Source organism: Crocodylus siamensis, chromosome 12 (assembly GCF_052110815.1).
Source record: "Crocodylus siamensis isolate JL-2025a chromosome 12, ASM5211081v1, whole genome shotgun sequence".
In the NCBI taxonomy this organism is placed as follows: domain Eukaryota; kingdom Metazoa; phylum Chordata; order Crocodylia; family Crocodylidae; genus Crocodylus; species Crocodylus siamensis.
Window position 1 is genome coordinate 37,255,661 of NC_143406.1, and position 14,626 is coordinate 37,270,286.

The 14,626-nt window shown below is 50.1% G+C and overlaps 1 protein-coding gene across 2 annotated transcripts in view; it reads left to right on the forward strand.

Moving 5' to 3' along the window:
• The window catches only part of LOC149854923 (acyl-coenzyme A synthetase ACSM3, mitochondrial-like), a 40,132-nt gene that overhangs the window by 25,369 nt on the left and 137 nt on the right, over window positions 1-14,626 (forward strand). For both annotated transcript variants that reach the window (XM_090024131.1, XM_090024130.1), the window contains exons 12-15: window positions 1,140-1,241; window positions 3,812-3,939; window positions 7,673-7,772; window positions 8,844-8,963. In XM_090024131.1, the coding sequence (XP_089880257.1) occupies window positions 1,140-1,241; window positions 3,812-3,939; window positions 7,673-7,772; window positions 8,844-8,963 (450 nt within the window). The remainder of the gene's footprint in view (window positions 1-1,139; window positions 1,242-3,811; window positions 3,940-7,672; window positions 7,773-8,843; window positions 8,964-14,626) is intronic.

Below are 14,626 nucleotides of genomic sequence, written 5' to 3' on the forward strand. Positions count from 1 at the left end.
GGCTGTCTCGACAGCCAGTCAGAGTGCTTCAAGAGGGTTCAGACTGCAGGTGGCAGGGGCGCTGCAATGGACCGCTGCCATGACAGCAGGGACGGGGCCAAGGCCAGTGCAGCTCCCCTGCTCTGTGGCGAGCTGGAGGTGGCGATGGCGGTACAAGGGAGGTGGGGAACAGTGTTGGACCCACGGCAGGAAGATGAGGGAGGGGAGGAATGGGGCTGACGCAGCGTGGAGGAAGAACAGGCCCTGATGCCATGATGGTGGGGACAGTGCATCTGGCCGTGCCCCCCCCGCCCCCCGGCTCTTGGGAGGTGGTGGCGATGGAGCAGATAAAGTGGAGGATGAGGCCAGCACTGCTCCCTGGATGCAGCTGCAGCATGGGATGCTGGGTGGCAGCACTCCATCCACAACCCCCCTCCCCCCCAATCATTCATGGGGAGGGGACAGGTGGACAGAGGTCAGTCAGCCAGGGAGGAAACAGGCCTGGCCCCAAAACAGTGGGGGGGGGGGAGGCGGCGGGCTGCGCTGGGCCCAGCCCTGCAACAGCAGTTGTGGGGGAGGCACCGGGCCTGGCCCTGCCCTGCCCCACCCCAAAACAGCAGCCTGAAACGGCAGGGCCACCAGCCCCACAACAGCAGCAATGAGGGTGGGAGGCGTGCCAGGCCCAGCCCCAAAATGGTAGTGGGGGGAGGTGCCAGGCCCTGGCCCAGCCTGGCAACAGTGGGGAGAAGCCCGGCCCCAAAACAGCAGTGGCCCCTGCATGTGTGCTTTGGTGTGGGACAAACTGCCCTGCTTTTGGGGAACTGCCCTTTCCCCACTCTTCCTGGCCCACTGGAGGAGCCAGGGGACAACTAAAGGAATAGAGACACTGGCCAGCAGCCAGCATCTCCCAGGAGGACCAAACCTCCATGTCTGCTGCTGCACGCTCTTCTCATGTGCGTTACACTGCTTTTTTCGCATTTTATTTTTTTTCCCCTACCAGGATTTCCTAGTAGCAAAATTTGCATGCAGTACAGGGCACATTTTAACATTCCAAGAGCGTGGTTCGTGGCACTGCAGAGGTTTGCTGTGCCACAAACCACATGTGTCTGCACATCTGGCTGCAGCCCAGGGTAATTAAACTGTATTCTGTTTGGCTTTAGATTATAGATGAAAATTGCAACATTCTGCCTCCTGGAAAAGAAGGAGATATTGCCATCAAAGTAAAACCTGAGAAACCCTTTTGCCTTTTCACAGGATATGCAGTAAGTCTCTCTACAAAGTTAAACTGCACACATATTAAAATCTTTCTTTATCCCTTAACAAACAACTTGAAAATCCAGGTACTTTGTAAAATCTGGATTATTTTTTCAGTGGCTGAAATTGCAGACATCTTTATTATTATCATCACAATTATTGTTGTTGTGATAACATGCCCATGTTCCTCTCCCATTGTGCCATTGTACCAACACCCAAAAGATGGTCTCTGCCTCGGCACTTTCTTACAGCCTAAATGCTAAGAGTCCTTCATGCACATCCTATCCCACAACAGACTGCAAAACAAAACACTAAAGCTATATAGATAAAGAAAGAAAAGGAATTAGGAAGTAAAAAAAAATGTTATGAATTTTAAATTCCTGTTCCAGCTGGCCACCGAGAGGTGTAGGCTTTCATACTACCAGAGATACCAGAGATCCTCGTCAGAAAAAGGAAGATGACATGGTATGGAAAAACCAAGAGGAGCTGTACTAGACAAGAGATGTAAAGAGGCAGGAATTAGAGCTGGTGACACTTCCAGCAAATAGTAAATTAACTGAAAAATATATTTTTGGTCATCCCAAAACAGTGAATTCAGGTTGAATTTCTTGAATAGAGTTAGCTGGAAACACAATTTTTGAAAAAAACAAAAAGCCAAACACAAGATTGTATGCAAAAGAGATGACTTTGGACAATCTTATCTAGCAGTCAGTGACCAAGGATATCAACAAATTAGACAAATTAAATATCTAGGAGCATTATTACTAATAACTGTTCGATGAGGGGGGAGATCAGGGTATGGGTACAGAACAGGAGAGCCTACACTTTTCACTGCAGTTAATTTTAGCTCCAAGTAACTGGTGGGAAAGAGCAAGCTACGCTTATACAAGACCACGATAACTGATATGGAGGTGAGATACAGGCACTTACTAAGGAAGAGAGACAACTCAATATCTCTGAAAAGAAAGTATTTCAACTTTTAGGAAGCCAGTAAAAAAAAAAGTGAAGTGTGTAAAAGGTAATCTAATAAAGAATAGAAAGAGTTCTATGAAGAGCTGGGTTGAAAAACTGCAGTGGAAGCCTAATAACTTTCGTGGGCAGGCCATACACTTAAGATGTCAAAAGACAAACTAGCTATGGATCTCCTGGAAGGTCACTTCTATGATGTTCAACCTATGGGCAACCAAGGGGAAGGTGGAGGGATAATACTGAGCAAGACATAAGGGTTTTTAATGTGAGTTATCAGAAAGCGGTGGAGGCAAATTGTGCTAATGGCCAATGCCCTGTAGGGTCTCTAGAGTTAGGGAGTAGTTGCCCCAGCTCTTACTCAGTAGCTCAAGTGATTAGAGTACTTACTCAGGCCTCTGGAAGGCTTTAATTTAGTTTTCTCCTCTGATAGATCTCCCATGGGAGAGACCTGCCTATCAAGCTATATAGGGCATGAAGTGGATCCTTGGTCTTTCAGCTTCAAGTTGATCTGCTTTAAGCAATTATTAATATTCATTGAGACAGGAACTGAAACCCAGAAGCCCCACCTCTGAGGTGGATGTCCTGATTATCAGGCTAGTAAGAAATATTCTCTAACTCTGTGTCCAGTAGTTATTTAAGGTATTATAAAGTAGCACAGCGAGCAAGACACTCCCCAGAAAACCTTGTAAGAGCATTCGTCTGAAAAGGCAGAGTGGATTTAACCTTATCAAGTGGAACATTTCCTACAGAATTGGATTATTCACTTTGACAAGAAAAAAACAGAAACATTTAATTTGCATAATACTTTTTACCTCAACTACTGGAGACCAAATTGAAGCTATCAAGTCCTGCTGTGATTTAAAACAAACAATAGCCAGGCCATTCCAATGCTGCTGCAAGCAAGGGAGAGGAAACTATACAGTGTCTAACCAACACTTTGCAGTCAAGTCCAGGAGTCAGGTTAATTAACTTTGAGCTATAATTGAGATATATTATATACCGTTCTTTTTTTTTTTAGCTGGGTAAGTGGAGTCAAGACTTTTCTGGAGCTATAAAGGGGCAGAGATAAAAAGGTAACTAAGAGTTGGGCAGTCACTCCAAAATGAACTTAAAACAATACATGTAGGAATAACCCAACAAAGTCAAACAAATTCTCCACTCCACTGTGACTGTGCATGTCAAGACACAGTCCTCCTCAACGGTTCCAGAATGATGAGGCAAGATGTGCATTTTGCATGGTTCACTATAATTAAAAACAGTTTTTAAAAGTCAATCAGAGACCTGAGCCCTGGCATTTCCCAGCTGCTGAATTTTACAATTTTTAGTTCCTGTTTTATGAACTCTGTAGTAAATCCAGGATTGTGAATAGGGACAGCATATGAATAAAATGACCTTTGATTCTTTTTTTTAAACAGTCTGGTATTTTAAGGCAGATTGCCACGGCATGGACTAATTTAAAACATGGCGGGGGTTTTGTCGTATTAAATTATGGGGGGATATATCTTAAATGCTGAAATAAGTGTCATATTTCATTTTTACATAAATTAGAAAAAAATCATTTATTTGCAGGCAGAGTGATGTTTGTCAAATGCAATTTAACATTTACTAGGACGATCCAGAGAAAACTGATTCTACAGTACGTGGCAGTTTTTATATCACTGGGGACAGAGGGCTTGTGGATGAAGATGGATACTTCTGGTTTGTTGGAAGAGCTGATGATGTCATCAATTCTGCTGGGTAACAATTTATGCTTCACATTGCAATGTTAAACTCAAAGCAAGTGTGTGGTAGGGCACCTGATGTGTCTGCCACTTTGAGCTGAAGGGGGAAGGAGTGTGGCAGGGCACTAGATGTGCCTGCCACTCTGAGAGGTCAGGCAGCCTGCTGAGCCACTGGCAGGTGGGGTCAGGCCTAACTGGAGAGTCAGCTGACTGGAAAGCCAAAGCTAGGCCTGAAAGGGGGGGGGTGTCACCTGATTATAAGGGAGTATCTTGATTGGAGAAGGACTGGGTGTACACAAGATATAAGCCCAGACCCCGAGAGCAGGGCTGGCAGTAACATCTTGGGAGCTGGGATAGGGACGTCCCCCAGCAGGAAGGCTGCAGCTCCTGACCGTCAGCAAGGAGAATGATATCTGGAGGTCTGAGTAGGAACTAAGAGGGTGGAGGAGGATCGTGGGGACCTAGTGTGGGGTCAAGAGCCCTGAGATGGGGGCTGAGAGTACATGGGCCTGTTGAGGGGCAAAGAAACCCCTAAGGGAAGGGCTGAGTGCCTGGGCCCTGTTGAGAGGCCTAACAAGCCTGGAGAGAGAGAGGCTGAGTGGCACAGGGGCCTATTGAGAGACCAGGCAAGTCCTGGGAGAGGGGCTGAGAGTTGGTGGGCCTATTGAGGGGCCAGGTGAGCCCCGAGAGGGGCGAGTATCTGAGGGAAACTCGTGAGCAGGGCAGAGTACAGGGAGTCTTTTGAGGAGTCTGGATGTGCCCACAGAAGAAAGGGGCTATGTAGCCAGACCTATGGAAGACTCTGAACCTGCAGAAAGAGAGTGTGACCCATGGAGAGGCCCAAGTGGGTGGACCCACAGAGAGGAGAGGGCTGACAGGTCAAGAACAGACCCTGGGAACCTTGATTGGCCTATGCTGGGGCCAGGGCCCAAAGGGTGAGAGAGCCCACCACGAGAAACAGCCAGAGCTGGGAGAGCCTGGAGTCCCAACTCACCTGGAGGCAGGGCCAGGGTGTAGAAAAGGCATAAAGTTCCTTGTGTGGCCACAGCCAAGAGAGAGGGGTCAGGAAGTGCGTACGCCAGGGTGACAATGGCTAGTAGGAGTCTGAGGGTGGGTTGAGGCCAGGAATTTCATAGATTTCATAGACATTCGGGCTGGAAGGGACCCTGGAGGATCAGAGTCCAGCCCCTGCCCCATGGCCAGGAAGTCAGCAGGGATCATAGGATCCCACCAAGATAAGCATCCAAATGTGTCTTGAAGGCATTTAAAGTGGGTGCTTGAACTGCCTCCGGTGGCAGTCTATTCCAAACCTTGGGGGCTCAGACAGTAAAGAAGTTCTTACTTATGTCCAGCCTGAATCTGTCTCAGAGGAGTCTGTGACTCTTTGATCTTGTCATCCTTTGGGGCACTCTGGTGAACAGACGTTCACCTAGATCCTGATGAGCACCCCTGATAAACGTATAGGTGGCCACCCGGTCACCCCTGACCCTGCGCTTTTCTAAGCTGAAGAGTCCCATGGCTCTCAGCCTGTCATCATAAGGTCTGTTTTCCTGACCTCTGATCATGCACGCGGCTCTCCTCTGCACTCTCTCAAGCTTCTCCATGTCCTTCTTGAATTGTGGAGCCCAAAACTGGACGCAGTACTGCAGCTGCAGCCTCACCAAGGCTGAGTACAAGGGGAGAATGACATCCCGGGATTTGCTTGAGAAGCATCTATGGATGCAAGCCAGCATTTGGCTTGCTTTACTAGCTGCAGCATCACACTGAAGGCTCATGTTCATCTTGTGGTCAAACATGACCCCCAAGTCCCTTTCATCTGTAGTACTAAACAGCATAGCACTGCTGAGCCAGTAAGCATGCTGCAGATTTTTCCTCCCAAGGTGGAGAACCTTGCATTTTTCGGTGCTGAACACCATCAGGTTCTCATCTGCCCATTTCCTGAGCCTGTCAAGACCTGCCTGGATCGCCCTCCTGTCCTCAGGTGTGGATGTGTTACCCCAGTTTGGTGTCGTTGGCAAACTTGGCCAGTCTGCTTCTGACACCAATGTCCACATCATTGATAAGATGTTAAGCAGTATAGGCCCTAGGACAGAGCCTTGAGGGACCCCACTGGTGACTGCACACCAAGACAATTGGCTTCCATCAACTACCACCCTCCGAGTCCTAGAGCCAATTCCCCAGCCAGCAGATCGTGGTGAGGTCAAGGCTGCAGTTAGCCAGTTTTGCCAAGAGGTGATCATGGGATACCAGATCGAAGGCTTTTTTAAAGTCAAGATATACAACATCAATCTCTTCCCTCTTGTCCAGGTGATAGGTCACCTGGTCGCAAAAGGAAATGAGATTGATCAAGTACGACTTACCTGCAACAAACCCATGCTGGGTATCCCTCAGGATATTGCTGTCAGGTAGTCTATTAAGGATGGCCTCTTTGATAATCTTTTCCAAGACCTTCCCCAGGATAGAGGTCAGGCTGATGGCCCTGTAGTTTGCTGGATCTATTTTCCTCCTTTTCTTGAAGATTGGCACAACATTGGCCTTCTTCCAATCTTCAGGCACTTCACCAAAGCACCAGGAGTTTTCAGAGATCCGTGCCAGGGGCTGAGTTAAGATGCTTGCCAGCTCCTGGAGTACCCTTGGGTGTAAACCATAAGGGCCAGCTGACTTGAAGGTATCCAGCCTGTCAAAGTATTCCTTCATGAGGTCAGCTTCAATGGACGGCAAGGAATCTCCCTCACCCAGGCCTCCCTGACCCACAGTGGGCAGGGGCATCCCATGGGACTGGTGAAAAACTGATGCAAAGTACCCATTTAGCAAATTGCTTTTTCATGGGCATCATTGTCAGTTGTCCCATCTAGTTTAGCAGGGGTCCAGTGTTGCCCTTGCTTTTCCTCCGGCTTCTCACATATCTAAAAAAAGGGACTTTTTATTGTCCTTGATATTTGTAGCTGGCAAGAGTTCCACCACACCCTTGGCTTTCCTGGTTTGTTCTCTTCAGGTCCAGACCAAAGCACAGTATTCCTCCAGTCCTCCATCCTTTATAGGTCTTCCTTTTAAGATGCAGGAGGTCTGCCAGCTCCTTGGAGAGCCAGGGGGGCTGCTGTGCCCTTTTGCTGCCTTTCCTCCAAGACGGGATGGACTTTGCTTGCACATCCAGGATTGTTCCCTTGAGGAGCAACCACTCAGCCCTTAGCCAGGGAAGGCTGAGACCACAGGGGTCCAGCAGCCCAGGGAGGGGCAGGGAAGACCAGGACCGCATGGGCCCAGAGGCCCAGGGAGGGGCCAGGGAAGGCTGGGACTGCATGGGTCCAGAGGCCCAGTGAGAGGGGCTTGAGCGAGTACAGTGGGACCATAGGAGTCCAGCAGCCCAGTGAGGCATGGGGTGTGGTGCAGGGGTGGATTTGGAGCCATGTAATTTGCCCTTAAGGCTCAAGGTGCTATCCAGGGGGTACTGTTACAGAATGGGGCTCAGCAAGGGGCCTAGGTGCATGTACAGGTTGATGGGGGTGTGGTGGAACCCGGCCATATGAAGACCTGTGGGCAGCATCCCTATTATCATATTTACTAACAAGGTGTGGCAGGAAAGATGGAAAGGCTCTCAAGAGACAGAACAATGCAGTCATAGAGCCTCCAGGGAAATGTCACAGCTGTCCCTGGGATCCGACCCTGTGACAGCGATACATGTACAGCTGTGTTCATTTGCACTTTATCAGGTACCAAATGTATAAAACAGCCTCTTCTTCATTTTAAAGATACCGTATTGGACCATTTGAAGTCGAAAGTGCACTGACAGAACACCCAGCAGTGGTAGAATCAGCTGCTGTCAGCAGCCCAGATCCCATCAGAGGAGAGGTAAAGTGTGTGTGTGTGTGTGTGTGTGTGTGTGTGTTAACACATACAAAACTGAGCCCTAAATGGAACCTTGATTCTCTATCGGCTTCTACAAACTGTTTAGCAGTCATATCCATAATACAGGCAGTCCTCGACTTGCAACATTTTGAGTTACAATGTTTCACATTTACGTTTATAAACTGGCACCCTGTTTTAACTTTATGACATCAGTTTTGACTTTACAATGCTTGATCCAGTGCAACGCCATGCCAGCGAACAAGTTCACTGCTACACTTATCTCCCTGGAGAACATCTGTCCAAACTTCCTCGGACACTTTTTTTAAGAAAGAAGACCATACTCCAGGAAAACCTGCAGCCAAGACTCCTGAGAAGACTCCAGTCAAGAACCCTTCAAAAAGTCCAACCAAGAGCCTTTCAAAAAGTACAGCAAAGTCACCTCAAAGAAGTCCTTCCAAATCAATGATTGCTATTTTACATTAATGTAGCTGTATTACTATACTTGATTGAGTACAAAATTCTGGGGTATTTTTGGTGAAAATAGGATATCAGGCCTTGGTTCAGGAACCAATCCCCATGTATAACATTGTTTCTTATAAGAAAATTGGTTCCGAGTTGCAACATTTTGATTTAAGACACAGTTTTCATGAACCAGTTGTGTTGCAAGTCTGAGGACTATCTGTATTTATCTGAATACAAGGAAATACTTTGCACAGTGGAGTACAGTGTCCTATAGTTTATATGGTGATACAGTAAATAGCAGCTACATTTTTGTCTCTATGTTTGTGCAGCCAAAGTGCTTATGATTTTTCATGCCAGGACTTGCAAACACTTTAGGTTAAAATTGCATATTGAAGATAAGGTTGGCTTCAGTTTACTTCTTTTTATACATAGTACACATACAGGTGCTGTGCTCTAGATAAACTGTCCATACAAGCCTTACCTGAGCAAAGTGTTCAGCGCCTGCGTGTAAATTAGTGACTTTATAGTTTGTCGCAAATTAGTTTTGTTAAACGTTACAATCCCTGTACTTTATTACAGACACTTAATTTCAGCAGTGTTTCTTTTTTCAAGGTGGTGAAGGCCTTTGTAGTTTTGGCATCTGACTACCTTTCGCAAGATCCAGAAAAACTGATCACTGAGTTACAGGACCATGTAAAGAAAGTCACTGCCCCATACAAGTATCCTAGAAAGGTAAATGTTCAAATGGGCAGGGATTTTTGACAAATACATTATAATCACTCAGCAGTGTGGAAAGGGAAGTTCTGCATATATGCACTTTATTGTATTCCCACATCTACATTCATAAGAACCTAGCAGAGAAGAGGTAGGCATTATGGAGATCACTGAAGCAGAAATCCAGATCTGATGAACAGTCACAAGGCATCCCTGTGTAGCCATATACTGGTATATTGGCTCTATAATAGTTGGTGGCAAGCTATTTGTCAGTACTGCACCACCAAGCATATCACTGTAAAGATGAGAATTGTGGAAAAGCTGGAGAGTTTAAACAAGAAAGTCCAAATAACCACCCCAAGAAGTTCCTAACCCAAGGAACAGAATATCTTAGTTACATAAAGAATCTAATATTTTATATAATGGAAATATCTAGCAATGGGCCCCCCAAATCCCGGGCAGGGCCCCCCTGGCCTGAGAAGCCAGCGTTCCCCGACGGCAGGCCCACTGCGCATGTGCGTAGTTTAAAAGGGCCCACCAACCAGGGGGGGAAAAAAAAAAACCACACTCAGGTAGGCTCTGGAGTGGTGAGAGACGCGCGGGTGAAGCCCGCTGCACCCCCACTCCCCCGAAGCCCCCCAGACACCCCCTCAGCAGCCGCCGAGCCCCCTGCCGACCCCCAGCACAACCGGAGGTGAGCGGGCTCATGGTGGGAAGGGGTTAACTCCTCGCTTACTGGGAGGAGGCCGCTGCCTGGTGCCAGGTCAAGCCCCCGCCCAGGCCCCTACTTGGCCCAGCCCCCCAGGGAGCCGCGCGACCAGGCTGCGTAAACAGGCGCTCGAGTTAGCGCAGAGTTCGCGCAGGGGAGGGCACGAGACCCTGCCTGCGACCCCCCCCGCAGCCATAGCCAGCCTACCAGAGGCATGACACGGATGGGCACACGCCGCACCCCGAGGGTCCCCTCGGGCTCTGCGGCCCCTCCACGGGGCACCGCAGAGATGGCCACCCTGACGGAGCCCATGGTTCCGGGCTCCACGCAGACGGAGCCCCTGGCTCTTGGCTGCGGGGGCTGCCTGTCCCTTTTTCAGGCTCTGGGGCCCGGGAGCATGGCCCCCTCCCCTTGCGGGGTCTGCTCCCAACTGGGGTCTCTGGCGCGCCAGCTGGAGGAGCTCCAGGCCACAGTCCAGAGACTGCGTGCCATCAGGGACTGTGAGCAGGAGATAGACTCCTACTGCCAGGCACTTCTCCCCCGGGAGCCACAGGGGAGAGCTCCGTCTCCCTCCGCGACTAAGGAGGACTCTGGGACCTCCCGCTCTGCCCAGTCAGGGGCATGGACCAAGGTGGTCAAGGGCCTCAAGGCCCGCCGCACCAAGGCCCCTGCCCCGCCGGAGGTTAGCAACAGGTTCACACCTCTTGCAGCCCCAGCAGAGCCTGCTCAGTTGCCAGCTCCCGCAGGCAACCCAGGCTCGACCGCAGCTACTGGCCCCGCTCTCCCCAGGACAAAGCGAAAGGTGTTTGTTGTGGGAGACTCCATCCTGCGGGGGACCGAGGGGGCAATCTGCCGCCCCGACCCCTTAGCCCGGGAAGTCTGCTGCTTCCCGGGGGCCCGCATCCGAGACATTGCGGAGAGGATCCCGCAGCTCCTCCGGCCCACAGACCACTACCCCATGCTCCTTATTCATGTGGGCACCAATGACACGGCTCGGAGCACCCCCACCCAGGTCATGAGGCGCTACAGGGAGTTGGGAGTGGGGCTTAGGGGTCTGGGAGCTCAGGTGGTGTTTTCATCGATCCTCCCAGTCTCGGGCTATGGGCTGAGGAGGGAGAGGAGGATCCATGCGGTGAACCAAAGACTGCGGCGCTGGTGTTATCGGGAAGGCTTTGGCTTCCATGACCACAGCCTGCTCTTTGGAGAGAGAGGCAGCGAGCTGCTGGGAAGAGATGGCCTCCACCTCTCTCCCCTGGGGAGGAGGCTCTTCTCAGCCAGGCTGGCTGACCTGCTCCACCAGGCTTTGAACTAAGCCCGCTGGGGAATGGGGGGACTACTGCCCCTGCTGGCCCGCTGAACGGCCCTTGCAAAGCCAGCGGACCAAGGCACTTAAGGGGGCACTTAAGGGAGCCCACCCCTGCCCCAGCCCTGGCACAATCTGTGGGCAAGGCAAGAGCCCCCAAGGGCACACTTGCCTGCCTGTACACTAATGCCAGGAGCCTGGACAACAAGCAGGACGAGCTCGTCCTCCTGCTCAGTGCAAAGAAATATGATGTCATTGGGATAACGGAGACCTGGTGGGACTCCACCCATGACTGGACCACGGGTATAGAGGGCTATACCCTGTACAGGAGGAATCGTGTTGACAAAAGGGGCAGGGGTGTAGCTCTCTATGTGAAGGAAAGCTACATGTCCCTGCAAGCTGATGCTGGCGACCACCATGGACAGCTAGAGACCCTCTGGGTAAAAATTCGTGGGGAATTCGGCACAGGGGACACAACAGTGGGAGTCTACTACAGACCTCCCACTCAAAGTCCCGAGCTTGACCAGGAGTTCGCCCAGGAACTGACTGAGGCCGCTTGCTCCAGGACCTTGGTTGTCATGGGTGACTTCAATTACCCGGACATCTCGTGGGAAGATCACTCAGCTAAATCTGAGCGGGCGCAAAGCTTTCTCTCGTGCGTGGATGACCTCTACCTGACTCGAGAAGTTTATGGGCCAACAAGAGGCAAAGCGCTGCTTGACCTGGTACTGGCTACGGGGGACGACCTAATCGGCGACCTAGTGATTGATGGGAAGTTGGGTGACAGCGACCACGAGCTGATCACCTTCACCATCCGCCGTAAAGCTGGCAAGTCAGTCAGCAACACAGAAGTCCTTGACTTCAGAAAAGCCGACTTTGATAAGCTCAAGAGGCTAGTCGGTCAGGCCCTCAGGGACCATGACCCCAGGGAGATGGGAGTTCAAGAAGAGTGGTTGCTTCTCAAGGAAGCGATCCTCAATGCACAAGCTAAATCTGTTCCAACACGGAGGAAAGGCAGCAAGAAGGCACAGCAGCCCCCCTGGCTCTCCGGAAACCTAGTGGACCTCCTGTGGCTAAAAAGGAAAGCCTACAAAGGATGGAGGACGGGATTCACCTCCAAGGAGGATTACTCTGCGCTGGTCCGGTCCTGCAGGGACCAAACCAGGGAAGCCAAGGCTGCAACTGAACTCCAACTAGCTTCAGGCATCAAGGACAACAAAAAGTCCTTTTTCAGATATGTGGGGAGCCGGAGGAAAAGCAAGGGCAATGTTGGACCCCTGCTAAACCAGATGGGGCAACTGACAACTGACGCCCAGGAAAAAGCCAACCTATTCAATAGGTACTTTGCGTCAGTCTTTCATCAGTCCCACGGGACGCCCATGCCTGCTATGGGACAGGGAAATCTGGGTGAGGGGGATCCCCTACCCTCCATAAATGCTGACCTCGTGAAGGAACACCTTGAGAAGCTGGATACCTTCAGGTCAGCCGGCCCTGACAATCTGCACCCCAGGGTACTCAAGGAGCTGGCGAGCGTCATAGCCCAGCCCCTGGCACGGATCTTTGAAAGCTCCTGGCGCTCTGGTGTAGTGCCTGAAGACTGGCAGAAGGCCAATGTGGTGCCAATCTTCAAGAAAGGGAGGAGAGTGGATCCGGCTAACTACAGGCCCATTAGCCTGACTTCTATCCTGGGGAAGATCTTAGAAAAGTTTATTAAGGAGGCCATCCTTGAGGGACTGGCCCAGGCTAACATTCTAAGGGATAGCCAGCATGGGTTTGTTGCGGGTAGGTCTTGTTTGACCAATCTCATTTCCTTCTATGACCAGGTGACCTATCACCTGGACAAGGGAGAAGAGATCGATGTCATATATCTTGACTTCAAAAAAGCTTTTGATCTGGTATCCCATGATCACCTCTTGGCCAAACTGCCCAGTTGTGGCCTTGGCTCCACCACGATCCGCTGGCTGGGAAATTGGCTTCGTGGTCGGACCCAGAGGGTTGTGATTGATGGCAGTCACTCATCATGGTGCCCTGTGACCAGTGGGGTCCCTCAAGGCTCTGTCCTGGGACCCATACTGTTCAACATCTTCATTAACGATGTGGATATTGAAGTCAGGAGTGGACTGGCCAAGTTCGCCAATGACACCAAACTTTGGGGCAAAGCATCCACGCCAGAAGATAGGCGGGTGATCCAGGCTGACCTGGACAAGCTCAGCAAATGGGCAGACAAGAACCTCATGGTGTTTAACACCAATAAATGCAAGGTTCTCCACCTTGGGAGGAAAAACCTGCAGCATCCTTATAGGCTCGGCAGTGCTACGTTGGTTAGCACTACAGAAGAAAAAGACTTGGGGGTCATCATTGACCACAAGATGAACATGAGCCTGCAATGCGATGCTGCGGCTAGTAAAGCGACCAAAATGCTGGCGTGCATCCATAGATGCTTCTCGAGCAAATCCCGGGACGTCATTCTCCCCTTGTACTCAGCCTTGGTGAGGCCGCAGCTGGAGTACTGCGTCCAGTTTTGGGCTCCACAATTCAAAAAGGATGTGGAGAAGCTTGAGAGAGTCTAGAGGAGAGCCACGCGCATGATCAGAGGTCAGGAAAACAGATCTTACGATGACAGGCTGAGAGCCATGGGACGCTTTAGCCTGGAAAAGCGCAGGCTCAGGGGTGATCTGATGGCCACCTATAAGTTTATCAGGGGTGACCACCAGGATCTGGGGGAACGTCTGTTCACCAGAGTGCCCCAAGGGATGACGAGGTCGAACGGTCACAAACTCCTGCAAGACCGTTTCAGGCTGGACATAAGGAAGAATTTCTTTACTGTCCGAGCCCCCAAGGTCTGGAACAGTCTGCCAGCGGAGGTGGTTCAAGCACCTACATTGAACACCTTCAGGAGCAAATTGGATGCTTATCTTGCTGGGATCCTATGACCCCAGCTGACTTCCTGCCCTTTGGGCAGGGGGCTGGACTCGATGATCTCCCGAGGTCCCTTCCAGCCCTAATGTCTATGAAATCTATATACTTTGAGACTGCTCCGATGCACTGCAATTACAGTGCATTGGAGCAGACTCAATTCATCAAATCTGCTGGAGTGTGGTAATTAATGCAACCCAGCAGACTCCAGCGTCCTGTGCATCAGCATCCCCATGCTAAAAAATGGTAGCAGGAGCGCTTTAACTAAAAGCTTGTATGATATGCTTTAAAGTGCCCCCACTGCCATTTTTCAGCGTAGAGACGCTGATACAAGTGACACTCCAGGTGCTTCAATTGAAGTAGCTCTTGGAGCTGCTCTCATTGAAGTGCCCTCTTGCTAATTAAAGTACCTCTTGCAGCAAGTGCATAAACAACTTAAAGCTTTGTCTACATTACAAATATCAGGTTACTTTTCACAGACATGGACTGAGAATAATTTGAGTTGTAGGCACAGCACTGCTAAAAAGTTTGAAGGTTCCAAATATAAGTCTTTGCTAAATGTATTACTGACAATTCTGTCTCCACTCACTTACATTCCTTAAACAGACCCAAAGAAAAATCTTTTTCTCCTCAATAATTATAATCCCATATCTTCCAAGTAAAGACAAACTAAAATATTTAAGTGTATTAGATGAGTGCATCTACTTGTTAATTTATTGTGCATTGATTGTAATTTCTTCTCTTGTCCAATAG